The following is a 27,201-nucleotide window of genomic DNA, read 5'->3' on the forward strand; positions in this document are numbered from 1 at the left end:
TTTTCTTCCATTTTTACAAATACCCAATAGTGTGTTGGATCTGCAGCAAGCATGAATTCCTTTTACACAGTGTGTCTCCACAATCTGGATAATGGCTTTTGTAAAGCTGTTTAGTTGGGTGTTTCATGGTTTGCTTGACAGCTTTATCTTGTAGATTTATCTTGTAGATTATCGATACTGCAGTCTGCAATAGAACTGGCAAGAGTTGTATTGAATTGATTCCTTTTTTTTTTTTTCCACTTCAGCACATCCCCAAGCAGGCATTGACTGCTCTATCTACAAAACTGTCCCTTGGTTTCATGTTCCCCAGGGAGTTGTAACATCCTGTCATCATATGCTCAAGGAAACACCTATTGGAGACCTAATTAGGCAATTTTTTTATGGATCTGTTGAGCTTTTGCACTTTCTTCTGGTCTGTTATTTTAACATAGTAAAAGTCAAATTGACCTGTATTCTGCAGCACTGCTGCACCTTTCACCAGGAAGGCTGTCAGCCTGAAAGTTGGAATATAGGGCTTGCAGTCTGTCCTCACTTCACAGATCCCAAACACAACGTTCTGTTTATCCTTGGCACTGCTGTAAACAGGAATCTTTCTGGTCTGCTGAGTGATTATGTAAATAGGGCTTTTATAAAGCATTTTAAGCACCCAGTAGAACAGAATAACTTCTTTAGAGATTTTTCTTTTCTAACGATAATTACATAATTGGATAGGTTTTAGGTTAATTTTTTCCTATCTGATGTGTGGATGCCAGAGTCGCTTTTGAGAATTTTTACTCAAGGATCCTAAAAATCATCCAGAAAAACAAATCTGCCAGGCTCCCCCCTATTATCAACATCCCAAAATGCCTTTGGCACTGTGTAAATGCCAAGCATTTGTTATTTGGCACTTGACTTGTCCCTTATTTCTTTGAACTCAAACATGTTGCATAAGATTGGTGAAGTTATGCTGAGCTAATAATTGAAACAAAACAAAAAACTCCCAAATTCTCCCTTGATCCAACCTTTCCAATTTCCATCTAAATACAATAAATATAGTAAGTCTTTAATTGTTGTGAGAAAAACTCGATCTGCTTTAAACTTCTAGTAAGTGTTACCTAAACTTCCAATATGTTTTGTCTTTTGTTTCTGCAGGTTTCTGTTTTGCCTCTGGAGAGTTTCATTATGGCAGCCCCCAGTGAACAATGACATCCTTCGACAAATACAGATGCCAAAAAGCCAGACAAAAACAGTGGCCTTGTTTCATTTTTACCCCAACACAGTGAAATGGTGCTCTTAAAGTTTTGTTATTGACTCTCACTGGAAAGAAACCCAACAATCTCCTGACCAGACCTTTTTTCCCCATCCCTCTCCCAGTGTTTTTATGGATGCTTGACACAGTGACATCATGTAGTAGGCCCTGAAGTGTTGTCATAACTGAGTTGCAATGGTTTTATACACTTCTCCATTTCCCAACAGCTTTCTGTCAGTTCTGCATTCTTTTTCCTGGGGCCTGATTTTCCCATGTTACTGGCTAGCAGACAGGCTCGTGGGCTCTTTTGTTCCAACCACCTATGAAAAACGTCAAAGAGCAGATGACCCATGCTATTTCCACGCACTCTGCATCATTATCACCACTCCCATCTATCTGGCACTCCTGGTGGCCTCTCTTCCTTTTGCTCTGATTGGCTTCTTGCTCTGGTCCCCTCTGCAGTCAGCCAGAAGGCCCTACATCTACTCCAGGCTGAAAGACAAGAACCACGCCAATGGAGCCACACTGCTCACTGAATGGAAGGCAGCAGGGAGTGGGAAAAGCTTCTGCTTTGGCAGCGCCAACGTTTGCCTGCTGCCCGATTCTCTGGCAAGATTTAATAACGTTTTCAATACACAGGCCAGGGCTAAGGAGATCGGCAGGAGGATCCGAAATGGGGCGAGCAGGCCACAGATTAAAATATACATAGATTCTCCTACCAACACATCCATCAGTGCAGCGAGTTTCAGCAGCCTGGTCTCCCCCCAGGCTGGAGATAACCGCACTGTGAATGCTGGCATCAAAAGGACAACATCAATGGAGTACAAAGGAGACAACTGTGGCTCAAACAACGGCGAGGAGAACAGAGAAGATAAAGGTGGGAGCGGAGAGCCACACGAGGGAGAAGAAAACACTTGCATTGTCCGTATCAACGGAGAGGAGAACGGCCACATGTCAGACACAGAAGCAGACACCGTCAACGGCCAGGCTCACGCCAGTGGCCCAGCTGAGCCCTCACTGGAAGGTGATGCAGAGGTGTCAAAAACACCAAACCACAAACAGAAGGAAGGAGATTCTGGGAGTCTAGACAGCTGCTCTGCCTCACGAGAGTCCCTAGTCAAAGTCCGTGTTGGAGACGGCACAGTGGACCAAAGCACTGTCAACAACAAGCTCCTCTACAAAGCTTCAATCATGAAGAAGACTTCAGTGCGGAAAAAGAAACACACAGATGAGACCTTTGATCATGAGATCTCTGCTTTCTTCCCTGCCAACCTGGACTTTCTGTGCTTGCAGGAAGTGTTTGACAAAAGAGCTGCGGAGAAATTGAAAGAGCAGCTCCATCACTATTTTGAATACATCGTCTATGATGTTGGGGTCTACAGCTGCCACAGCTGCTGTAGCTTTAAGTTTGTGAACAGTGGTCTACTTTTTGCCAGCCGCTATCCTGTTATGGATGCTGCCTATCACTGTTACCCCAATGGAAGAGGAATGGACTCCTTGGCTTCCAAGGGAGCCTTGTTTCTCAAGGTAAGAGCCTTTTTGAAGCTGTAAGTATTGACTCTGTGTAAGCGGCAAGTTATAAAATTACATTATTTTCGTATTTCTTTAGACAGCAACAGAGGCAATATTCAGATTTAGCTTTCCTGATATAACCTAATGGGCCATAGATGTAATCTTTATAGGATTTGTAGCCTGAATATTGTGTTAAATTGATGGATGTGTCTGAAACAATGAGGGACTTTTGGAGGTAGAACTCAAGTATAATTTCAAGACTCAAAATTTGAAGCGATTTTCATGATATTTTAATTTCTTTCTTTACGGAAATCTCTGTAAGATCTCTGCATAAATTGTATGCCTCATAACACGAGTACAGTACAGTGAGCATCACTGTTGGAAACCAGCTTGTGCTCGTTGTGTGTTTGTCTGGCAATCAAAAGACAACCAAATGTCTAAATGCCAGTATAATAAAACTGAAAGAATTGCAGTGAAAGGTATGGCTACTCTGCTCTCTTGCTTGCAAAAGAATTAATAAGGAGAGATATGAAGAGGAATAAACAAGACAAACATGCCTGGGACACTGGGGAGCGCAAAGCTTTTTTGTGTTATTAACACAGTTTACATAAATTAACTGATGGTAGAGAGAACAGGAAGCCTGGGGTTGTATGTCTATAAATCATGAAAAGCAGAAAGTCTGCATTTGCTTTTCCAAGACCTAGTGGCTGTTCATGCTTAACTCTTGAGAGTATCTGGCTGTGCTCTTTCTAAACTGGAAAGTGAGATTTTCTAATTTGTGAATTATCAAGAACCAAAAATTTCTGCCAGAGATCCAAGTCTGTAGACCCAAACATAGAAAGATCTGAAAATGTCCAAAATACTGAATTTCAGATTTTGTGATTTAGTCACAGTTTGGAATGAGTTTCACTAACTAAATCCTGAACTTCTTTTCTAACATTGACAAAGTACATCAGATGCTCAAATTATATGTACCTTCTAGTCACAAGTCTTCAACAAAAGACATTAATAGCCATTAAGAATATGGATTGTCAATAAGGATCAGTGAGAGGCTTTGTACTCCATTTGTGGTTTTTAACCAAATCAAAAACTTTTGGTACCATGGCTTGTGTAAGAAAACCCCCAAATATTAGAATTTTGGTTCTGATAATAGTTCAGTATTTCATGTACATTGACACAAACAAAAACCAATCCCTATTTGAATACAGGTTTCCAAAAACTGGGTCTAAGCTCTCTATGTTGCACTCTTATGTGTTTATAAACAGCAACAATTTATTTTTTCATCACAAATTGCTGCAAGAAAAAAATAAACATGGATCTTGGGCAGTATAAATATTTCTGGGGTCACAAAGACTACCCTTGAACATATGCATATATTGGGGATTAAGAGATTAAAACCAATCTGTTTGTAACTGCCCATTGCTGAGTCATTGATTTGCCACCCTGCTAGGCAGGCTGCAATGTCTCCATTTCTCTTGCAGAAAATTAAGCCTCTTTTCAAGATTCCACTGGGAAGATGAACTTAATTATGGAACCAAGTTGTTAAATAATGTTACAGTTGAGCAGGGAATAGAGCCAATTATTATAAAGTTCCAAAGATGACTCCATTCTTTTGAACATAACAGAGTTCTGCCCAGCCATAAGACTGTTTTTCCTCCTGTCTATGTCATTCTGATGTACTTTTTTCATACCTGAAATACTTTTCATTCTAAGTCTATTTTAACATGAATTTACTTTCTCTCTTAATTGTACATTAAATGACCAGTTGTACATATTTCATTTCTTTGATGACAGCAACGACATAGAGTAGGAATAATTGTTTAATTTTGTCTTTGAAATAAAGTAGGTTTAGAGGCTGTCTTTCTTGATGTGGTGCTTAGCGAGCAGCTGGATGGGTGCGGACTCCAGAGACAAAATCTACATGCAGGAAGTGAAAGCCTGGTTTGTTTTTGAAGTCAGCAGGAATCAGTGCAGTGAGTTCAGAAGCCTGGGGCTGTTCTGCTGGGCAGCAGAAGCTGGCAGAGGGTACCAGAGCTCTGGGTGCAGGCGCTGTTGTGGCCAGCACTCTGCCATCCCCAGGGACAGCTCATCTTCCATTCCAGGTGGGACCTTTACTGGCCCTTACAGATTTCTGAATGTCCATAATACCAGCCAGTCCTACACAGAGTTTCTCTGGTTTTAAAGAAAGAAAGAGAGCCTTGCAGAACAGGGGTGTCCTGACTGCTTCCCCCTCCACAGGGGCATGGAGCTGAGCCTCTGTCCTGTGCAAACCCTGCTTTTTAAATTCCTGACTCCTGTGGAATGCAGTGTCCCCATTTCTGATGTAGAAAAGGCATCAATTGAGTTTTGTTTTGGAAAGATATTTGTGAAGACTGTTCCCCTTGCACAGCTTCCATCTCTGAGTAAGGGAGCAGTTGCTCTCTGTGTTGATCAGAAGCCAAAAGTTGTGCAAAGCAATTGAAGGGAGAAGGCTCATATGTTTGAAAATATGGATAAAACCAGTTAATACTTCCATTCATGAGGAGGATGAAGCCTTTATTCCAATTATTTGGAACCTTAAGAAACACCCAATATCTTAATTCAGAAGAATGTTCAGAGAAAGAATCTGATTGGTTTTTAGTATGATTGTCTCCTTATTACAAATAGGACTGTTAGAGAGATAAATTAAAGGTCTCAGAACTAAATATTTAAAGAAAGTTGAAATAATTTGAAAATGACAAAACTGCTTTGAGGGACTCTGACACAAAACAGATCCCTACTGCCCTGGTTCAAGTGTTTTGCACATTTTTTCATTTTAGAATGGGTTCTGTTTCCCATGAATAAGAAATTATTTTCCATTGCCCTTGTCTTCCCTGCCCTGTCTTCACTATCTAGATTGTAAAGTTCAGGTGGAGATTTGGAAGGATTTGAGAGATTTGCTTAGTCATACGAAATTATTTTACCTGAGAGACTTACAGAGCTCAAGGATTATTATTAGTAGCTGTAATAACAATCAGCTCTTACCCACTGCTTTTCATTCCTATGTCTCAGGGTGCACAATGAAGAAAGGTCAATATCTGCTTAACAGAAGGAGAAACTAAAGTACAGGAAGGTAAAGTGATTTGATTGTGGCTTAACACCCAGGGTAGCACAACCAAGGAGCCAAGTTGGAAGTAAATTACAGAGGCTTTTAGCGCAGTTTCATGCTACCCAACAGCTACCTGGAGACCAGTGCGAAGGAAGTCTGCCTCTGCTCTCCTCCTAAGGAGTCTGCCACAAAAGGTGCTGCTGCTGGCATTTTCCCGACAGAGACCAGACTGGTTTTTCCATCTGCAGAGGCTTTCCAGGGCAGGATGAAGACACGAGGATGATGTGGTTGTGAGGAGCCATTGCGTGAAGTCCATTTTCTGCAAAGAGGACTGATTTGCATTTGGCACTTGGAGCTCTTCAAACTCTACCAGTGCTTTTGTGCTCCAATCTGAGGGTCTCATTGGCATGTAAGAAAAACACAAAAAAATAGCATATATGAAGGGGGGAAATGTCACAGCCAAATGACAGTTTCATGTCTGAAGTGTTAAACCATTGTTCCTAGTTGCCATAAAGACTCAGAGGAGAAGTTAGCAAATACATAAATCAGCCAATCCATTTTCATACTTTGACAGCCTGGACCCTTGGGAGACTCTGCTGAGACTCTCTGTTCCAGCCTGGCATTTCACATTCATTTAAAATGCTGAAGAGAAGAGCCCTGCAGTCACTTTGTAGTTTTATAACTTCCATTGTCTCTGCTGCTGCTCAGCTGCAGACAGAGGTGGGAAGGGGGCCTGGCACAGCCCCTGTGCTGGTGACTGGCACTGAAAAGCTGGCTTGGACAGGTCTGTCTGGAGCATGGTGCACATTTCAGCAGCCTCAGCTCCTCTGCAGCTGCAGCTTTGGCTCACACATGGTGGTAATGCACTGTAGTTTTGATGGATTTAAAAGGCAGTTATAAAATATACATAATTTTCAGAAACTGGATGTTGATTTTACAAATCAGCATTGTCAAATCAAGTTTAAAAGGTGTCAATGAGTGCTGAGCAGAAATTGTGTAATGCCTCACCTGTCTGCAATTTACTAGATGGTTTCAAAATGTCAACATCCCTCTTTAGACAGAGGATTTAGTGTGGAGCTTTGGTTACCCTGTGCCAGGGATGCTGTGTGAGTTTTGGACAGTAGTGGAACAAAACTGGAAAGCATCCTTAACTTGACCTGGTGAGCTTGTCCACATTTTTCCAGTGTAGCAATCTAATAAAAACTCACTTTTGGGGGCAAATTTCACCTCTCTTATCCTTAAATTGTAATATTTGTAACAATAATGTAAATCTAAGCTAACCAAGAGATGTAGATGCACAGCCTCAGTGAAAGAGGCAGCATTCTCAAAATGGCTGTTGACTGAGAGAGAGGTTTTGGAGCCTTCTTGCTCCCAATGGGACTGGGGGATACAGATGGTGTGTAGAAGGCTGTGCTTCCTACTGTTCCTAGCAGGAAACTATTCTGGGGTTTGGCATCTGCCAAAAGAGTCAATTTTAGCAAAAATAAGAATTCTAAGTTAAAACAGAGTATGTGAGCATAATGTAAAGACTCCTTTCTGATGTGGGAAGTTAGAACAGTTAATAGTATTCTTCAAAATCAAAAGGAAAAAGAATGTCTTGTGGATTTTGCTAGATTTCTGGAAGAAGTTGTGCTTAATTCATATTAATTCCTAAGGTTATTAACAGATTTACTTTTCAAATTCTCTGAAAATGAAGGCTGTTCTCAGGGAGTACAGTAATTGTGCAGAGAACATGTCATTATTCATTGCTTAAAGGAAACCTAGCAACCTTTGCTCTGTGTGCAAAACTCAACTTGTTTTCCAAAGAGCTGATATGGTGGTAACAGATGGTAGAAGGAGCAGCAGCTCTGATTGCAAAACTGTTTTGAAGCACAATTTTTACTGTTTTCTCCTCTCAAGGAGCCTGATTTGGGTGAGAAAATGAGAGTTCCCTGAATTCACCTCTGTGATTCTCCTTTTTGATATTTCTGATGCAGATGCATTTCACCTGGGTGATTTAAGCTGCCTTTGCATGTGAGCTGTGCCTGGAGTGTAGGGGCAGCTGCTGCAGTTCCACATGGAGTTGAGGGGAAGATTCTGGACCTCAGGATTCCCCAGGAAAGGGGAATGGCTCCTTTCTGCCCCCAGAGCTTCCAGTTGTTAGATTTCCTTGTCCTTGATCAGTTGGCCAGCACCTACAGTTATCCCAAGATGTATAAAAGAAACGTCTAGTGCTGCTCATGAATTTGTTTAGATGACTCTAAAGCTGTGCCATTTAAGGCAGGAGGGTAACCTAAACATTTTCCACATGCTGAGTTTCTGCTGTAAAATGTCAATGCAGGAATTGGATGGAGTCCAATAAACTGAGACTTTCTTAAAAAAAGAACAAAAAAAAGATTCTACCATGGCACTGTACCATGTTCCTTCACTTTGATGTAATTAATGTTATTAATCATGGTCCTTTCCCCCTTCATTAATGGGGATAAATAAAAACTGTTATGCAGAATGAAATACAGATTTGAGAAAATGTGAGTCGTGGGCTTTCTCCTCTTCAGAAGAGGACGAGCCCTTCATTAGTGGCACCAATTTACAGCCACTTTCCCTCATATATATGTTTAATGAAGCTTTGCCAAATAAATTCTCTGAGTTCATGGAACAGTAATTGTTGCACATGGCAGGTGGGAAAGAATAGGAAATAATCAAGTGAAAATGTAGCTAGAAAGAATTGCAGAGCACTAAACAATTTTGAGTTGACTCCTATAACATTTTAAACTTCTTTAATATACTTTAAAAAATGTTTAATATAATAATTAGGGATTTAACTAATGTGTCTTCTTTAGAAGCTGCTACATATTTCTGAAGGCAAAAGGCAGAGCTGCTAAAGGACAGAAAATAAGATAGATGTTTTTGCACCATGTCTCAGCTAACCAAAAATACACCTTTCTTGGGAGTTATGACTAATCTAAGTCATCTCTGTGGGACAGGAATGTTTGAAGTGGGAATGGGAGTAGCTGCAAGTTTTCTTTGGCATCTTCTCTTAACAGAAACAGGAATGAGGACTGGGACAGTTTGGCTGTCCCAGTTAAGCTCTTAATGCTGCCTCTCCTGCTTGTTTTGGAAATCTGCTGAAATGGGAAAAAAAGTCCAGGAGAGGTTGATACAATTTGGAAGATTACAGAAATGTTGTACTGGAAAGAAAACAAATTGTGTTTTCCATTTCTTTCTTTTCCCTTGCCCACTGCTAACTCATTATAATTGCACTGGGTTACATAATGGCATCCCCAGTGCAGGGGAAGAGGAGGCACAGAGCACAGGGCACCAGCCCGCAGTGGGTGTGGAAATGCCTCTCCTTGTGCACTGCACCTGCTGTATCCACAGCAATTCTCTGAATCTCAGCCTCTTTTTAAGGGAGCTTCCCTTGAACTTAAACAATATTGGCCACATATGGTAGGATGAATATTTCTGTGGGAGTCAGTCACTGTCACATCGACTGTAAATTCTGTTTCTGTGCCCTGCACTTACTCTCTCTCTGAGGTGTTTTATTTCCAACACAAAGAGTTACTCAAGGCCCCTGTTCAGACGATGTTCTTTACAAATGCCATGTTCATCCTTCTGTTTTTAGGGAGAGATGGTTTTGTTTTCCTTCCCCAGAGCATGCAGAGTTTCTTTCAGCCTGGTTAGTTTTTCTCCATGGCATGACCATCATTAGTGTGGCTCCTGCCATGACTGTGAATTCCTTTCCTGGAGAGTTCTGTGCTTTGGTGACTTATCCTCCTCAGAAGAGCAATGCAGGGAGCAGCACTATGGTTACATTTATTTCACTGGCAAAATTGACACCTCCATGGTCACCTGAGTGGATGAAATGGAAGGTTTTGCTCATTTACAGCCCTACATGAGATTAAGCTACACTGGTTGAGGCTGGAGCTGAGCTGTGCAGATCCAAATTCACCTGAAGGAGTCTCAGTGCTACAAACAGGTTATTTACCTTTCCCAGCTCTGGCTTTATTTGCCACATGGAGATTCTGGGGTAACAGACTTTGTGAAGAACTTTTGCCATGAGTATGCCAAAATTTTAGCTCTCATCTGGTTTGCATACCAGGATTTGCTTCCCCTGAAGGGAGAGGCAATCACATCTGCTTGGACTTTTATGTTAATAACTCCTTTGTTTTGGAGGGTAAACGTTTAAGAAACTATTTTATTTTGGATATTTTTTGAATGGCTCCCTCCTGGCAATGTGAAGCTTCTAGAAAATGTCACTAAAGATTAAGTTCTCCTCATAACAAATGTTTTGGGTTTTGTATATATTCTTGGTCAATATTTGGGACTCTAGATTGGTTCTTTAATCAAGTGAGATTTCTCATGCACAGTTCAAATTTTTAATCATTAAAGAGCATTTCCTTCAGAGCACCCGATGATTTGCTGACACAGCCATGTCCTGTCTGAAGCTGTTTTCCAAGGTGGTAGAGAAATGCCCCAGTACTGAAGTAGCATTCTCATGGGTTTTGTTCAAGAGTCTGTTGATGCTTTTCTTGACATCTATCATCCAGATGCGATAGAATTGTTTTGCACTGCTGGAACAGATGTGTGTAAATATAAACTCTTAAGAGACAAGGTATTTGTCAAGTTTGCAGCTTTGTATACTTACTGTGCCAGCATATGGGAAACATGAGATGTGCAAGATTTTCCAGTTAGCCTAGGAAATTCCCATGATGGCAAGCAGTGTGATTAAATTTCAAGTTATTTTCCCTTGCTGTAGCTCTAAAATTTCAGTTCTTGCTACTCATTAGGTTTTATTCCTGTGAACAAGAATCTTTCTGCCATAACCTTGCTGCCTTGATTTCTTCCACGAGCCATTTATTACCTGATCCCAGTCTCAGTGGAGGACAGAGCACTCCTCAGCCATGTAGGACAAGCTTTTGCAAAACAATTCTAGGAATATTCCCAGCCTTGCACAGCACAGCACAGTCCCAGCGTGGTGTCTCCAACAGATTGAACTAATGTGCTGTGGCATTGAGATGAAATCTTTTAATAAAATCTACTTGATGTCAAGTACTTTGGTGTGCTTGACACAGCCAGTACTTGGAAAACAAAAATTCAGAGAGGTCAGTTTTGCACTTTCTTATTTTGTTTGCAGGTAAGAGACAAATGTAAATATGCAGCAGCAGAAAATGGCATTTTGGAATCCAAACACACCCTTAGCAGGATTTCCCCCTTAAGGGAAAAAGTCTCTTTCCCATTAGTAATGAGATTTTTATAGCCCCCTCCCAAGAGCAAACAAAATGTAATGGTAAGAGGTGTAACAGGGATCTGAATCCACTCTTAGCTTCTCAATGTTTGACTAATTTGATTATTGCAAATCTAGTGAGAATTGGAATGAATAAATTTTATATATTTCAGCATAATTGTTAAAAAGGCTAATTTTTAATGTGAAAATTATATAACTGGATACTTTATTAAACCACAAATAGGTTCAGTCAGTTTTAATTTTACCTCTAGAGTTTAACAGGCTATCACATATCTTTTTCCTCCTGTGATCATTTAAAAATAAATATTTTAAAACATTGGGGCCTTATATAGAGATATTTTCTTCCTGTACATTTCCATACACAAAGAGGAATGGTTCATGGCACAATCAAGACTGTATGGGGATTTTTAGAAAGCAGTGCCTGAAGAAGGATGGTTCAGTAAATGTGTTATTGACATACAGCTACCAATGCAGAGCAGCTGAGGTGAGCTTAAGTCAGGCTTGTGGTGACAGAGCCACTCTGGCTTATTTGTTTACATCTATTTCCTTTGCAAATGTGGCTGTAGATGTCTCTTCTGTGTTAAGCAGCTAAAATTGTATTTGTGAAGTGCTGACTTGGTGTGGTGGAAGCAGAACCTCCTGCCAAGGTCCACGTTGGAGCCTCAGCCTGGTCCTCCTGCCACGTCAGCAGCATCCAGCACAGCCTGGAAAATGCAACATCTGAAATTGCTCCTTGGCCACACAAAAGAATGCTTTCATGTAGAATTACAGGGCTTGTAGTATTTCAGAGGTCAAGTAGGTTTCCTGTCTGCACAACCCACAGTCCTTGTCCATCTGTGAAATACCAAATTAGACTGAATAAACAGAGTTTTCTTGCTGTTTTACTTCAGATTGTATTTAATACAGTAATGTCTCTACTGTAGCTGGGAACTGACTAGGAGGATGCAAAGGTATTTATTTACTCTCCTAGTAGCTGTCACAAATATTTGCCTCCATTATGATTACACACCAAATATACTCAGTTTAGTGGTTGCCATCAGCACTGCCTCTCAAAAGAAACTACAAGCCCCTAAAAGTCAAAAAAGCTGGAGGAAATATGAAATCTGGGAGACAAGCTGCTTTGGATTCACTTCCACGCTGGCATTTTCCAAGGAAATTCTAATTATGCTAATGTCTTCAGCTCTTGCTTTTGAGCTTTATTTTTTAATCAGAGAGTGTTTATGAAAGCCCCTCTCCTCTCCTCATGGGACTGTGTGTTCCAGCAGAGCCCTGGGGCACCTTCCCCATGGGCATTTGCTGTGCTCAGCCCCTCCACAGAGCACAGCCAGGCTTCATCCTGGACTGTTTCTTATAATCCTTTGAGAGCAAAAGGTCCCGAGTCCATCTCAGCACAGATGAGCACACAGGCTCACTGAACAACACACATTTATTCCTGATCAATGGAAATCAGAATGATCCTGTGCGCAAGCTGGGTGAGGAGTACAGGGCCTTGTCAGGCACCCCATTAAGGCTGCACAGGAAATTCTAAAGCCAGTTTGAGCTGACTCTTTTTCTCAATCGGACTATAATTTATGTCTGGACGTTCAGCTTTTACAATTAAATCTTTTCTGCTTTTTGAATAGAAACACTGGGATGATTCCATCTGCTTTGGTCAATAAGGGGATTACAGGGAGCACATTCCTGCTCTAAGGCAGAACACTATGTGCAGTGTTCTCCTTCCAGAGTGGGGACATTGGAAGGTGTGTGACACCCACACCTCTGCTGCAGGAAACACAGCACATTTGCAAACAAGGGCAGTTTATAATTTAGGGGGTTTTGTTTTTTGATAGCATTGAAGAGAAACCCTGATTTTGAATCGCTAAGTTTGGAAGAGATGGTTCATTCACATGCCTGTCCTAGACAGCAGAGGAAATAAACTGTTTTCCACTTTTCTACTGGAATGGCTTATGCTGCATTAAAAAGTTGGAGAGGAAGCTCCTAATGGTTGAGCAGTGCCTCTGCTGAGGTGTCCAGGCAGGAGGGAGAGGTGTGAGCATTTTCCACCCTCTGAGGCTGCTGCAGCCCTGGGAGCTCAGGAGAATCCCCAGCTTTAGGGGTGGAAGCTCCAGTGATTGCCTGAGCTTGCCTTGGCTCCCTCTGCCTCCCTGGAGCAGGTGAGCTGAGAGGGAACAGCACTCAGAACACCATCAATATCCATTTGTAAAACTGTCTGGAAAAGGACTGAACAGGCTGAGGACAGAATAATGCCAGTTGTTTATTACCTACTCCCCTGGCTGGCACAAACCCTCAAAGTTAACAAGGCATTGTTAAGTACAAATGACTTCTAAATTCACTTACTGCAAAGCTGCCTTTTCAGTTATAAAATATATCAGCTGGTTCTTGAATAGCTGGAAAACAAGAAAACCAACCAAGCTGACAAAATTGTGGCCATATGAAATGGAGCTCTGCTTGTTATTTAGAGGTGTCAGATAAAATTTGAGCCCAGCCTTGTGAAGTAGAGTCATCTGTGCTGGTGTTTTCTGAGCCCTGGGTACAACTTTCCTCTGTGGGCATTTTCTTTAATTCATGCAGCGTTGCCACATAAACTGTCAACAGGAAAACCATAGACTCAAACTAGTTTCTTGCCACAATACAAAACTTATCCATTTTACATTTGGAATTTTGAATTGCAGCCAAATCCTGAACTGCCAAAATTACCAATAGAGTTGAAAACCTAGACCAGAACTTGATTTTAAAAAAATCAGAAATTTATTCTAAACCAGAAATTTATTTTAATTTGCTTGTGTGTCTATTTGCAAGTACATTTTTAAAGGATTGTAACTTAAGATATAGATGAGGAATTACATTCCATCTTCCTTGGAAGCCCTTCCTCTTCTGTGTGTAAGAACAGGATTCCAGAAAATGTTTTTTTTTGTCTGCTTGACAGGCATGGGGGCTGCTGCTGTGAGCTGAAGGATGCAAACACTGCTGAGGCGCACCAAGGCCCCCAACACCTTTGCAGAAGAATGTAAAAAATCCATCAAAATCCAAAACTTACTGTGGAATAGAGAAAACATGATCAAACCCAATATCTATTTAATATTTCATCCTTTTTCCTGGCATTTTTCCTTTTTCATTCTAGTCATACACAGGCAGCAAGAACCATGGTAATGCTGGTAATAATGGTTTATGAGGCTCTTGAGTGGTGGGCCTGAATTGTACATGGGAATGAGAGCAGGGCCAGGGAGCCTGTGGGACTGCAAAAACAGGATAAAGGAACATTTTTTAATGTGTGCAGATCAGAATCAAAATCCTGAACATGGTGATGAGCAAAGGGTCAATGTGCTGGCCACAAGCCCCAGTAAGATCAGGAAGCCTCAGTGTGTGTCTCTGGCAGCCTTTTCTGGTTTCAAAATGGAGTTGACTGGAAAGAATGGTAAAAAAGGCTGCACAGATGAGCTTGGAGGTGGAGTTGTATGAGCTCTTCCATTAATCACCTTTTTATTTCTTCCCTTCCAGGTGCAAGTGGGAAGTACACCTCAGGACCAAAGAATTGTGGGATACATTTCCTGCACTCACTTGCAAGCTATTGCAGGTACTGTCCTAAGATTCAAATCTTTGTTTGTCACTATTCCAGGCCTGGGGTGGTAATTTTGTGCACAAGAGCAATAGTGCAAAGAAGGGTAGACAGAAGGGTAGACAGGTATCCCCAACACTTCACATCTTCAGTCTCAGAGTAATTATTATGGGGCAAAACAAAAACTATCCCTTAGTAACTTCTCTTTGCTCCCTCTTAAGCAAATACTGGTATTTTAGAAATACATTACTATCACTGTTACTCAACAGCATTTAACAACCCATACTGTGAGTATCAGCATATAAACAAAAATTTATTTGTACATAACTGGGGTTAATCAGAAGTTACATGTTGGGACATTATATATATATATTGGGTAATTATAGCTGCTGATTTCTGGTGGGAAAAGCCACAATTTTCTGGCTTTTGACATGCAAATTTCATCCATAAATGACCAGCAAGTTAATATACTCACTGCAAAATTCTCTCGGTCGTATGTTTTAAAGCAGTTCTGTTCATGAGTAGATGTAGTTATAAAAACCAAATCTACAGATCTTTACTTGGAGTATGATCAGAGGGCTGGACACCCTTCCCTCATTAACCATGGCTGTGACCTGGTGCTGCTGGGAGCAGGACAGCCCTGGCAGGGTGGCTGCTGCCAGCCCATGTGCTGGGACCTGGGTGGGCCAGAGCTGCCAACCCGCGTGTGAGCATCTGGGGCTGCTCTGCTGCTCCCTCCTGCCTCAGCCACACACGGACCTGCCAGCAAAACCAACAGTCCCTCAAGTCCATTAGAGACACTGCATGGCTCTAAAAAAGATTAATGAATTTTTCAGCTCCTTTTTAACAATGTAACATCCTTCTCTGCTTTTCTATTTTTAACTTACGGTAATGTACTGTGAGATTGCTGAGATTTATTGCTGTTCCAGTTTGGTTTAGTTTTTTTGGGTTTTGTTTCTAGTTTTCAGTCCTGTTCCTTTTTACTACCTAGCCCTGTATTCTTAGTTAATCCTTCATAACCACATTGTAAAATTCCTAAGATATTAAAGAGGAAGAGAGGGGAGGGAAGAAGAAAGAGGCAGTAATGTTCTATTTTCAAAGTCAACCTAAAGTTTGTTCAAGGGTAAAACACAACCTTTTATTTTCCTGCTTTGTATTTTTAGACTTAGCTGGTTCAAACTACATTCAACTAGAGCAGACAATGATTTAAGAGTCTGTCTCTAGATATATTGTATTTGTTTATGAAATGAAATGGAAAACTAAAGTTCGTAAGTTCGGCAGAGCTGTATTTTCTGATTTGCATCATTTGATTCATAACATTCATGCATTAAACAAATTATCCAAAAACCCCAGTTTAATGATGTAAAGATGTTTATCTATAAAAACAAGCAGTGTTTAAAAGGTCAGCCATTTATATCATCTTGTCACACATGGCTGAGTGCAACTGGGTTTCCCTTCTAGGACATGTAAACTTACACTTGACAGTTCTGATACTTACACAAGTATAAAGTGAAATGATCCAACTGGCCATGATCAGGGTCCAGCTGCTAATCCTTTTCTCAAGGTATGTGCTGGCTCAGCTCTGTTCTGAGCAATTAGCATTTGTTCAGACCTGACCCTCAACTTTTTCAAGAAACATTAGAATTAGATGTAGCTTTTCCTCTCAGGTCTCTGCCTGGTACTGGTTGCTGCTCTGAAGAAGCTCTTTATTTCCATTGTGGAAATAGCTGCATTTCAGTGACAAATGAAGGGATCCTTTAATGAGATTTGATGTAATTATTTTGCAGGGCTGTTAATTTTACACAGTTCTTTTATGTCTGTTGATTAGTCAGTGATTAATGCTCTGGCCAGGTTTTGCTGCCTTGAATCCACCCCCATCCCGAGTGCTGTTGAGTCACGGCTCAGACACCCCTCCAAGGCATCAGTCCAGAGTTAACCTCAAGCTACTGCAGCCCCAGCTGAAGGGATGTGGCCTGCTGGATGCTCTCCTCACCTGCTCACATCCCTGTTCTGCATTTAGTGTGAATGCAGCCATTGGTAGCCCAGCTGATGGAACCCACCCTTCTCCAGCCCCAGTTTTATCTCCCAAGCCTGCACAGAGCTGGAGCAGAGCTGAGAAAGCTCTCTCACTGTTGGAAGCTGTGGTGGTGCAGTCAGGAGCAGCTCCAGTGCTGAGCAGTGATTGCACAGGTGTTCTGAAGGAGCAGAGCTGTGTGTCCAGCAGGGCAGTCTGTCCTTGCCCTCCTCTCTGCTGTGCCGCCCCAGCTGTGCTGCACCTGGCTGGGGACCTGACCCAGCTGAGCAGGAGCCCAGCAGAGTAAAAGGGGATTCTGCTCCTTTGGGGTTTAGGTGGTTTGTTCTTACTTTGGTTTATTTTATTTCCTCAGTCTACCCTGGATTAAGTGTTACAAGTGCAGCCTGTCTCACAGCTGAACCGAAGCCTTTGGTTTGTGACTTGGAAGGAATTTTTCCTTGTGATTAGGCTTCACATCCTACACTCTGCAAGGTTTTTTTGCTCTTCTTCCCCAGGTTCCCTGCCAATACATCCCATACTGCACTGCCTCCAGTAGATTTTTAAATTTCCTGTGACTAGGCCTGTCTGTGCTTTGTCCTACAACCACAGTGCTTCTTCCAGCATAATTCTTGCCTGAGTTCTGACTGAAGCCAGGGTTTCACTCAGGCGTTTTCAAAGTGAATGGAAAGGGCAAGTATGATTACTCCACAATGAACAGAGGTGAAGTATTTATTTATGCTGGCTGAAGTTTCCCATATTACCCTTTCATCCTTCTACAGAATTTGAAGCTGAAAGGAACTTTCACAGAATTCAGAAATGCTGACTGCAGGAATCCGTCAGGACACAATTATGTGCATTTTTCCAGGCCAGTTACTGAAGAAAAGAGTGCAGAGCAATTAGCACAAATCTATATTCTTTGGCTAATCCCTGGTGGCAGTCAGATCACTGATTCTATCTGAATGTTTAAGAAGTTGAGCCTTTGCTGGGAGTTACTACCCAGTTCTCTTCTGTCAGTATTTACTGAACTGTTTCCCTGACTGGGCTGGATGCAACTTTGGCTTCTCTTCTACTTGGGTGTCTGATGAGTTTTCTTATCTTCATCTCCAAAGTTATTGATCACTGGGAGCTGCTGAGACTGGGGTCTGGGTTGTAACTCTTGTATGTGGATATGTGCAGTACCTGCTGAGAGCTGCAGTGAGCTGGATAATATTAATCTTAGAAAACAATTACATTCAAGTCATTCATTAGAGGGATTCATTAGAGAGATCCCATCTTGTGTGCTGGAAATGGAGCTGTCTGTGTGCCCCTGCTCCCAGCAGTGCCCTGAAGAGCAATTACTGCTGTGACCTCTAGTGGGGACAGCCAGGGCTGCTGGGCTGTCACAAGTGCACATTGGCTAAAGACAGATGGAAGTCGTGTTCCCAGAGCTCCAAGGTTTACCTGTCAAGCCCTGAGGTTAAAAGCTGTGCAGGGCTGTTACCAAGGCTCAGCATCCTCAGAGAGAGGTGGATGTCACAATGCAGTTAATGCTTTCCTAGTAACAGCAATGCATCTTATCAGACCAACAGCATTTTTCCTCTGTGTCTCTCATTATTCTCAAGATTTTTCTGCTGGAGAATTTTACCTTTTTGTGCTTCAATTAAGTGGGTCTGCTGTATTTTTCATGCTGATGTGGGACAGGTTGCTGCCTGAGTTTTATGCCCATGTGGTAATGGGCCTGTTATTTTATTTCTCATTTGGTGAAGCCATGCCAGATGGATAATTCACAGAAAATGAGTGAAACATCCTTGGCCATTCAGGAATGGAAAAGCACTTCTTAGAAAATGAAGCAATTTATGAAATTGGGACTTTGTGGGGAATGAGATTTTACTGCTTTCTTGTCAACAAGCACCATGCCTAAAAGTTCCTTATGAGGAAAAAATGGCAGGTCAGAAAAAGTACAGCCTAAGGAGAGGAGACAGGAGAGGAAGATTCAGATGCTGCAAAAGGAGGACAGTCCATGAATTTGAATGAGCTTCAGCAGGAAAGAGAAAGCTGAGACAGCTGCAGGAGGAGAAAGCTCTTGGCCAAGTGTGAATATCTGATGGGAGGGTACAGGGAAGGTGGAGGCAGCCTCTCCTCACTGGGGTCCTGTAATGGGACAAGAGGCACTGGGCACAAACTGAAACACCATTTACACACAGGAAAATGGGTTTTATTGCAAGGAGGACAAAGTCCCAGAACAGGCTACCCAGAGGTTATGGAGTCTCCAACTACAGAGATTTTCAAGACCTGACTGGACATGGCCCTGACCAACCTGCTGTAGGTGATCCCTGCTTGGGCAGAAGGGCTGGGCTGGATGATCTGCAGAGGTCCCTTTCACATTCCCAGCTCACACATTCCATGGATCTGTGATTTCTGCCCTATCTTTAGCTCAGCAGGAAGGATCTGTTAGTCACGCACACCTTTTGTAGTGAGTGTCACCTGCTCCAGGCTCCATTTGTTCCATCTGACCTATTTCCTGTGCTTTTGTTTGGCTCCATCTTCACTGTGGGGCTTCCTTGTGCTGTCATTACAGGGGCTTTCCCAAGCTGTGTGAGCAGGGTACAATGGGAACCTGAGGGACAAGAAACTGTAGGTTAGGGAATAGATCTGGGAAACACATCTGCTTTTATATTACAGCCCAGCTGGTAAAGGTTTGTTAGGAGTAACACAAGCAGAAGAAAAAATCAGGTTTTTTGCTGTTGGAATTACCAGCCTGAAGAGATGAGTCAGTGTCAGAACCTACTTTAAACCTTCTTTCCCTAGTCATAGTTTTTTCAATATATCTTTTAATTATTTAGCACCGTATCAAATAATCATTGGTTGAACATTTCTGATTCTGTTTGTATTTAACTGTTGATTTAACGCCTTCCTGCTCACCCCTGCCCCGAGATGATGCTGAAATTCCAACCTCTCACAGGGCAGCAGTGGTAGGAGGGTGAAGCCCTAGTGGCTGGAGCCTGTGTGTGCTAATGCAGTGACAGTGCTAATGTTGCACAGCTCACTTTTTAAGAGTCTCTAAAGAGTGCTGGTGACAGCTGCAGTTGAGATGAGTGATTAATAGACTGTAAGGATGCAGAATTAAACATTCACCATCTCCACAGTGGCCTCTGAAAGAAGCTCTGGACATACATAACTAAGTAGGTTTTACAAAGTAGATTATGTCAAAGTAAAATTCTGCTCAGACTAAATAATTTTGGGCTTGCTGATTTTCCTTCTGATTCTGGCATTTGAAAACAAATTTTTTTTATTTTGAAGAAAAGAAATGTTGTCCTGACTTCAAATATCTATAAAAGTTTGAAACAAGCAAAATTATAGCTGTTAACTCTGGGGACTGAGAACAAAATAAAAGGAAAGACAATATGGTAAATAATTGTTTCTAGAATGCATCTTTCTGCTCCTTTGACCACATCAAAATGATTTGCTGTATCATTGTAAAAGAGAGACAGGAATAATTTTTTGTTAGACTTCATGTCACCTGATGTGCTTGAAGTTGAGTGTGGTTAGTTGCTGTAATTAAAGAGCTGGTTTGTGTGTCAGATGGTTCCATTGGCAACCAATCAATCTCAACCCTTCCATGCAGAGCAGGGCACACCCTGGTGTGCACCCCAGAAGTGGTGAAAAAGAATCCTGTTCTCTGTTTTTGGATTTCTGCCTACCTAAACCTGTTTCCAACACGTACCTTTGAAAATATGAAAAAATACTTCCAGTTTAGGCATCCTCTTCTTGACCATAAAGAGAATCCTTCCTCAGATGGACTACTGCAGTATAAGCTGAATGTACCACCGATGTATATTTACAATTTACACTTGAAAGCTAAACTTTTCCTTTTTAAAAATTAGAAAGCAAAGCAAGGTAAGTGATTTGCCCCAGAGCATACTGTCTAGTTCTGTCTGAAGTAGGATTTTAACTCTGAATTCCTGATTATAAACATGGTGCATCAGATTCTCCTATGACAAGAAACATCATTGTTTTGGGAGTTGTCTGCAGCACAGGGAACTCATCCTCTCATTTCTTCAGCTGTGCCTGCCTCCAGAAGGAGACACCTCAAATCACCAAAAAGTGAGTCCTGATGGAGCTCCCAACAGGCTCAGCACTGTGAGTGCCCTTCTGGCCACACCATTTCTTATCTTGCAGCCTTTATCTCAGGATGTCTCCAACAGCTCAGCAACTCATATCTGGCTGAGTAACATTCTAACAGGAGGTCTTACTCCTTGATTTGTTGTTTGTTTGCTACAGGAGACACAACTGTTCGATGTGAGCAACTGGATATGCTTCAAGATTGGCTGTCTGAATTCAGAAAATCTACCTCCTCCTCCAGTACAGCCAATCCAGAGGAGCTGGTGGCGTTTGATGTACTCTGTGGAGATCTCAACTTTGATAACTGCTCCTCTGGTAAGACAAGGTTTGCCTTTTCCTGGTGTCTGCCAGTCCTGAAAATGAATAGGAATGTTCTTGATCCCTGTGGGTTACACAGTATATGACTATATACTGCATTATGACTGCCTTTTGCTAGGAGAAACTTAATTGCTGCAGACACTTCTAAAATAGGTATGAGCTTTGAGTGTGAGCTACTCCCTTGGCTTGTGCCATGAGGTCTGTGGAATTATTAACCATGATGGGTTTTAAGGCACAAAGCAATAATTTGTGACTTGTGGTAGCAATAATGAGGACAGATCCAGTGGTTTAGCTTTATTTGAATTAGGTAGACATTTACTGTTCAACAGTTTTAGTTACTGGGAGAGACATGTATGGGATTTTTGTGGGGAAAAAGTAGTAAATTCATGCAGTTAAAAATAATTTGGTAGTACATATATACAGACATAGGAGACTAATGCTGCAGAGAGAATTCAACTTTGCTGAATCAGTCTTGGAAAAAAATTAACTGATGCTAGGTACTTTTGAGGGTTTTTTTTTTAAGAAATTTTTTTTTTTCTTTTAATTGGATACTGAGGGTACTAGAAAAAGAAATCCACAAAACCATAATTAATGGGTGGTGAGCTCACAGATATGGAAGCTTTTCCCAAACATGAATATCATACTGTGTAACCAATGTGGAGTGCAGAGTGTTGGGTCTGCATCCTCTGTGCCTCCCTGCTCTGACCAGCTCAGGGATCCAGCAGAGCTCCCTGCTGGGCTGGAGCTGGCCCATGGATCAGAGGCTGGGGCTGAAATGCTGCACAGGGTCAGGCTCAGCACAGGGACAGGCTCAGCACAGGGACAGGCTCAGCACAGGGACAGGATCAGCACTGGGACAGGCTCAGCACAGGGACAGGCTCAGCACTGGGACAGGATCAGCACTGGGACAGGCTCAGCACAGGGACAGGCTCAGCACAGGGACAGGATCAGCACTGGGACAGGATCAGCACAGGGACAGGATCAGCACTGGGACAGACTCAGCACAGGGACAGGCTCAGCACAGGGACAGGCTCAGCAGTGGGACAGAATCAGCACAGGGACAGGATCAGCACAGGGACAGGATCATCAGCACAGGGACAGGATCAGCACTGGGACAGGCTCAGCAAAGGGACAGGATCAGCAAAGGGACAGGCTCAGCACAGGGCACTGCCCAGGCACATCAGACTGCAGCACCCACAGGGATTCAGCAGCTCAGAGCAGGGTTTGTGGATGAACAGGATGAACAGACCAACAGCACCCAGTGGATTCTGTGGTTTTTATAAGTAACATGTAACTGAGATAGAGAGCAACACCTATACCAGAAGCAATTTTAACAAAAAGCATTGTCTGAGCTAAAAACCTTCAGAGTGTAGTCTCTAATCTCATTACTTGTATCAGACACATGAAATGGTGGATTTTAGCAAAGTTTGGTAGAAAAGACCACCAGCCCAAACCCCAGCCCTCCTCTCACTCGTTTCTAGCACATATGTACAAACAGGGAATGCACAACTTTGGCTCCAAAGTGAACTCAGAATGGTCACTGCTGAGGGGAGCAGCGGGTGGCAGTGGCTGCACAAGGCTGCAGCCAGACAAACACATCTTAGGGGGAAGAACAGTGCAGCAGAGGTGGTGAGGTTTTGGGGGAATCCAGGAAGGAAATGGTCAATAGCAGCTCTCCATGTGCCCAAGGCTGAGGAGCTGCAGCAGGGCTGGGCAGGGCAGGCAGGGGCTGGGACACAGACAGACAGACAGACAGACAGACAGATCTGCTGTGGTCTGAACATTTCAGTTCATTTTCACTGTTGTCTGCATGGAGTGGCCTGGAGGCAAAGGTGTCCATCAAGGAAATGAACAAGCTGCTGCAAACCAAATGGGAGCCTGCCCAGTCCCATCACAAATGGAGAGTGAATGGGCTCTGCAGCACGAGGAGGGAGAGATTGGAGCGAGCTGTGAGGTAGAACATATGGTCAGGAGTCTCCACCTGAGAAGTGTTGGCACTCTACCCAAGATCTTTCACAAGATGCACAGAGCATAATTAATGCAATTCTGAGCTGTCTTTTTACTGACAAAGCAAAAATAACAATTTGCTTTTGCAAATAATAGCTGTAAACATTGCAACTCCTGCTACAGAGGATTGAAAAATGGGTTATAAAAATTAATTTTATCTTTGCTATCTCTGATGCTGATTTACATCACCCTCCCCATTAAAATGCACCCAGCCTGGAAACTGGAATTAAGCTGGCTATTCATTTGTTTTATTTTCAAATTGCTTTCTTGTCATATGTACTAAGCAAGATTAATGCAATGTTTTAAAGTTCTCTCCTCCTTTTTTACATTACTCATTGTTTTAGGGACATTTGCTAGCATTATAGGTTAATTGAGTATCTTAAGTTTTTTTTAAGCAATAATTAGCTTCCTGTAATTCTCTTTGTGATTTTCTGCATCTTTCCCCAATCCACAGACTGATACAACAGCTAATTAATGTTTCAGTGAATACCAAGCTTCTATTCTTAGTTATATTGACAGTACAATTTTCAAAGATCTTTAGGTCCATGAGTGACCTTATGCTTATGACAAATTTTCTGCAACTCAGTTTTACAGAACATTATGGCAACATTTGTATAGGGAATTCACACTTAGTGGGAATGTTATCAGAAAGTTCCTTACTGTTATCAGAAAGTTCCTTAAGTTGCTTTCAACTGACTTGTGTAAAGGTCTATGATGTTTTTAAACCTTTTAGAATAAGAAAAAAAGCCTTCCAATCAGATGGGCAAAGTTTTGTGTCACCAGCTGTGACTTGCCATGGTCAGTCCCACCGTTGTAAATTATTATTTTTTAATCTATCTTGGTTTTGAGGAAGATTCTGTAGACATATGATACAACAAGGGAAAACCTGGAGAAATTAAAATTGGCAAAGACTTCATCTTCTACTTTTTCATAAACATTAAACAAACCAATTGGCTGCTCAGACAGAAAGAACAATTCTCTGTGTTGCCCACGCGGCAGAACTTAGGGAAGGTCAATCTTCCAATCATCTGCTACAAATCCAGGATTCACTGAAAAATTAGTTTTCATCTCCTTGCAGTTCTGAGGTTGTTGTCAAGACTGAGAGCTGGCTGGGAAGATGTAACAAGCCAGATGAACTGTCAGTCAGCTGAACTAAAGACTGAATAACAAAATGGCAAACGAGCCAACAGCTGTGAGCACAGCACTGCTTCACTCCAGCTTTTTGTTCAGCAAGAGATCAGCAGCTCCTTCCTTGGCAAGAGCAGCATTTTACACAAGGAGATTTCATGTGATCCTTGGTGTGTGAGCTGGGCTCTGTCTAAGAGACACAGCTCACATTCAGAGTTTTGTTTTGGACTTTATTTCCCATTTTCACAACAGCAGCAGCAGCAGCTCCAAATTTAGGTGAATATTCTCCCAAGAGAGAGCCTTCAAGTGTTGCTAAGATGTTTTAGCCTTGTAAAAGCTGTAAGTGCTGTGAGAAGTTTTCAGGAGCTGGTTGCAGTTTCTTTGCCATTTAAGAGTGGGATTGTAGCCATTGGCACTTTCAGGTTCCAGTTTCTTGCCCAGATATGGTGATTGTGTTGATAAGCAGCACTCACAGAACTGGAACGTGCTGGTTTGCTCCGGCTCTGAAATGCTGGTGTGTGCAGTTTTGTGGGATTTCTTACCAAGTGATCCCAGGAGCTTGATGTGCTTTCAATGCTTTCAAAGGAGCACAGTAGCAGCTAGGAAGAATTTAATTTAAAGTTTGATAGTCATGCTGATTATGTTTAGAATGGCTTTAATGCTGCAGATAACATCCCAAGCAAATTATCAATTGCCTGTCCTTTCTCTGATCTGCTACAGTTTGGAAAACATTCAGTCAGTGAATTCTTCTGGAGCAAAGAAAAAATAAGGTTTTATCTTCAAACGTTCTGAGATGTGTGAATATGCCCCCAAACAGGCATTTCCTTTGCCATTGGGAAGCCAGCCCAGCTCTCCTCTGGGTGTTCCATCTCAACAAGAGTTTTGTACTGTGTAAGCAAACAATGGCAGTGGCACAGGGGGGAGAATCACTGAAAAACTCTCACTTCAGCTTAGAGCTGAAAACTCCAAAAATACCTTCCACTGAAAAGACTTTGTAAGAAAGCACAGGAAAGCACTGTTAATGGCAAGCATTTGCTGGAATTTCTGACAGAGGCAAGACCCTGCTGTGCAGCAAAGCTGCGGCTGAAGTGACTCAAATCAAACCTTTGTATTTAGGATTCTCCTACTGAGGAAAAACGAGGGCTTGGTGCTGCTCTTGTGTCAGAACACAGAGCTGCGCACAGGTTCACAACCAGGAGCTGATGTGCCTTTTCCTGAGCTTGTTCTTTCCCTGCAGAGGACAAGCTGGAGCAACAGCACTCTCTGTTTACACACTACAAAGACCCGTGTCGAGTTGGTCCTGGGGAGGACAAGCCTTGGGCAATCGGTAAGAGTTCTCCAGCTCTCAGTGTGGGAATGAATGCCTCCCTTCTGCCACCCACAGCCTGCCCCGAGCAGCTGCTGCTGCTTCAGCTGACCAGCAGCAAGGGTTTGGTGGAGGACAAATACTTATAACAATATAATATGATATGATATGATATACAATATAATACATATAATACAATATAATATAATACATAATATATATAACAATACAATATCTATTTATAATATTTATATTTATTATGGTATTTCTATACCATAAATTTTACAGACTTTAACAATATCTCGTGGAATGATAATTAAGCACCAAACAGAGGTCTGGAACTGCATTCCACATTCTACAGGTGCATCAAGCCACTGAATGCATCAAGCTAGCTGAATGCCTTCCCCAAATATTCTACCCTTAAAATATTCTCTAGATTACTTGGAGGGGAAGGTCGCCAATTTATTGTTTCTGTGCTTTGTACATGCAGTGAAAGCCTGCAGGTTCTGCTCAGTGTTCCATTTGGTGCTCAATAAATAGTGAGGATGTAACAAAGCAAACCAACTCCATGAATTTGTAAGGTTTGCATTACAAAAGATTTCCTGGAACTCTGAGTTATTAATACCTGGTGAGACTCAGTTGAACTCACTGAAGTTTTAGAGCAGGAATTATTACTTTCCCCAGAGGAGCTTTAATAACTGTGAAGGTACTAAAGTTAAGTAGAACTTTTTAATAATGGGGTTTTACTCTGTGGTAGGAGAAAAACAAATTAGAGTCATGGGGGCTGAGAAAGTGGGAGTGTGGAGACATCTGCAAGGTGTCAGGCAGTAGGGAGGTCTGGAGGGAGAAGTGAACACACTGCTCTCAGAGCAGTCCCCTCTGTCCCACACACCTGTGCCTCTGCAAGCTGCCCAAGAGGCACATCCAGGAGCTGTGCTGGGACACTCACATCTCCCTTTCTGTTCACAGGTACCCTGCTGGATCCTGAAGGATTATATGATGAAGAAGTGTGCACCCCAGATAACCTACAGAAGTATGCAATTCCTAACCTTTCCACATGTTTTAGACAGTTCTGAAAAAAAGCAAGTTCATTGCTTGCTGTTTAACATTTCAGATGTTCAGACTGAGAGGTATTTTATGGACTGAAAACAAAACAAATAATCCAATTTTTACCCAGGGGTGTTTGGGGAAGAGGATAAATGGGGCAGGGAAAGGGGCTGATGCTCTAACTCAAATGGGCTTGGCTTCAGTGGGTGGAAAGATGAGAGAACTGCAGGCAGTGTCTGTTTGTCTCCAGAGCTGGTCCTACCTGGGCAGGCCCATGGCACAAGGAACTCCAAGCACTCCCAAAAAGAGAGCATGAACAGCTTGTCTGAAAGTGTCTGCAGGCAGCCAGTTCTGAGGTCACAGCACTGCAAAGGGCAGCAAAAAGGAAATGTGGTTTTCCTCAAATAAAAACCCCACAAAGTTTAAAACACCACCCCCAGTTCAACAACTACTGAGTTCCCATTCACTGCAGAGTTCAATACACCTGAAACACCAGCTCACAAGTACAGACAGGAATCAAACTGCACAGCAGACAGAGCTACAAATGTGGCTCAGGATCTTCCAGTGATACTAGTGCAGCATCACCTCTAAGGAATGTTTGATATTGAGAAACAGGTGTCTGTAGTTTGAGCTTGGGGAGTTATGAGAAATACAAAAAAATATTAATTAACAGAAGTCTTAAAATAAAAATCT

The 27,201-nt window shown here is 42.1% G+C and overlaps 1 protein-coding gene across 2 annotated transcripts in view; it reads left to right on the forward strand.

Moving 5' to 3' along the window:
• The window catches only part of SMPD3 (sphingomyelin phosphodiesterase 3), a 104,773-nt gene that overhangs the window by 67,449 nt on the left and 10,123 nt on the right, over nt 1–27,201 (forward strand). For both annotated transcript variants that reach the window (XM_058033975.1, XM_058033976.1), the window contains exons 2-6: nt 1,132–2,755; nt 14,530–14,605; nt 20,862–21,017; nt 25,393–25,482; nt 26,431–26,494. In XM_058033975.1, coding sequence (XP_057889958.1) covers nt 1,424–2,755; nt 14,530–14,605; nt 20,862–21,017; nt 25,393–25,482; nt 26,431–26,494 — 1,718 coding nt within the window. In that variant the 5' untranslated portion in view covers nt 1,132–1,423. The remainder of the gene's footprint in view (nt 1–1,131; nt 2,756–14,529; nt 14,606–20,861; nt 21,018–25,392; nt 25,483–26,430; nt 26,495–27,201) is intronic.

This window comes from Melospiza georgiana, chromosome 14, assembly GCF_028018845.1.
Source record: "Melospiza georgiana isolate bMelGeo1 chromosome 14, bMelGeo1.pri, whole genome shotgun sequence".
Taxonomy (NCBI): Eukaryota; Metazoa; Chordata; class Aves; order Passeriformes; family Passerellidae; genus Melospiza; species Melospiza georgiana.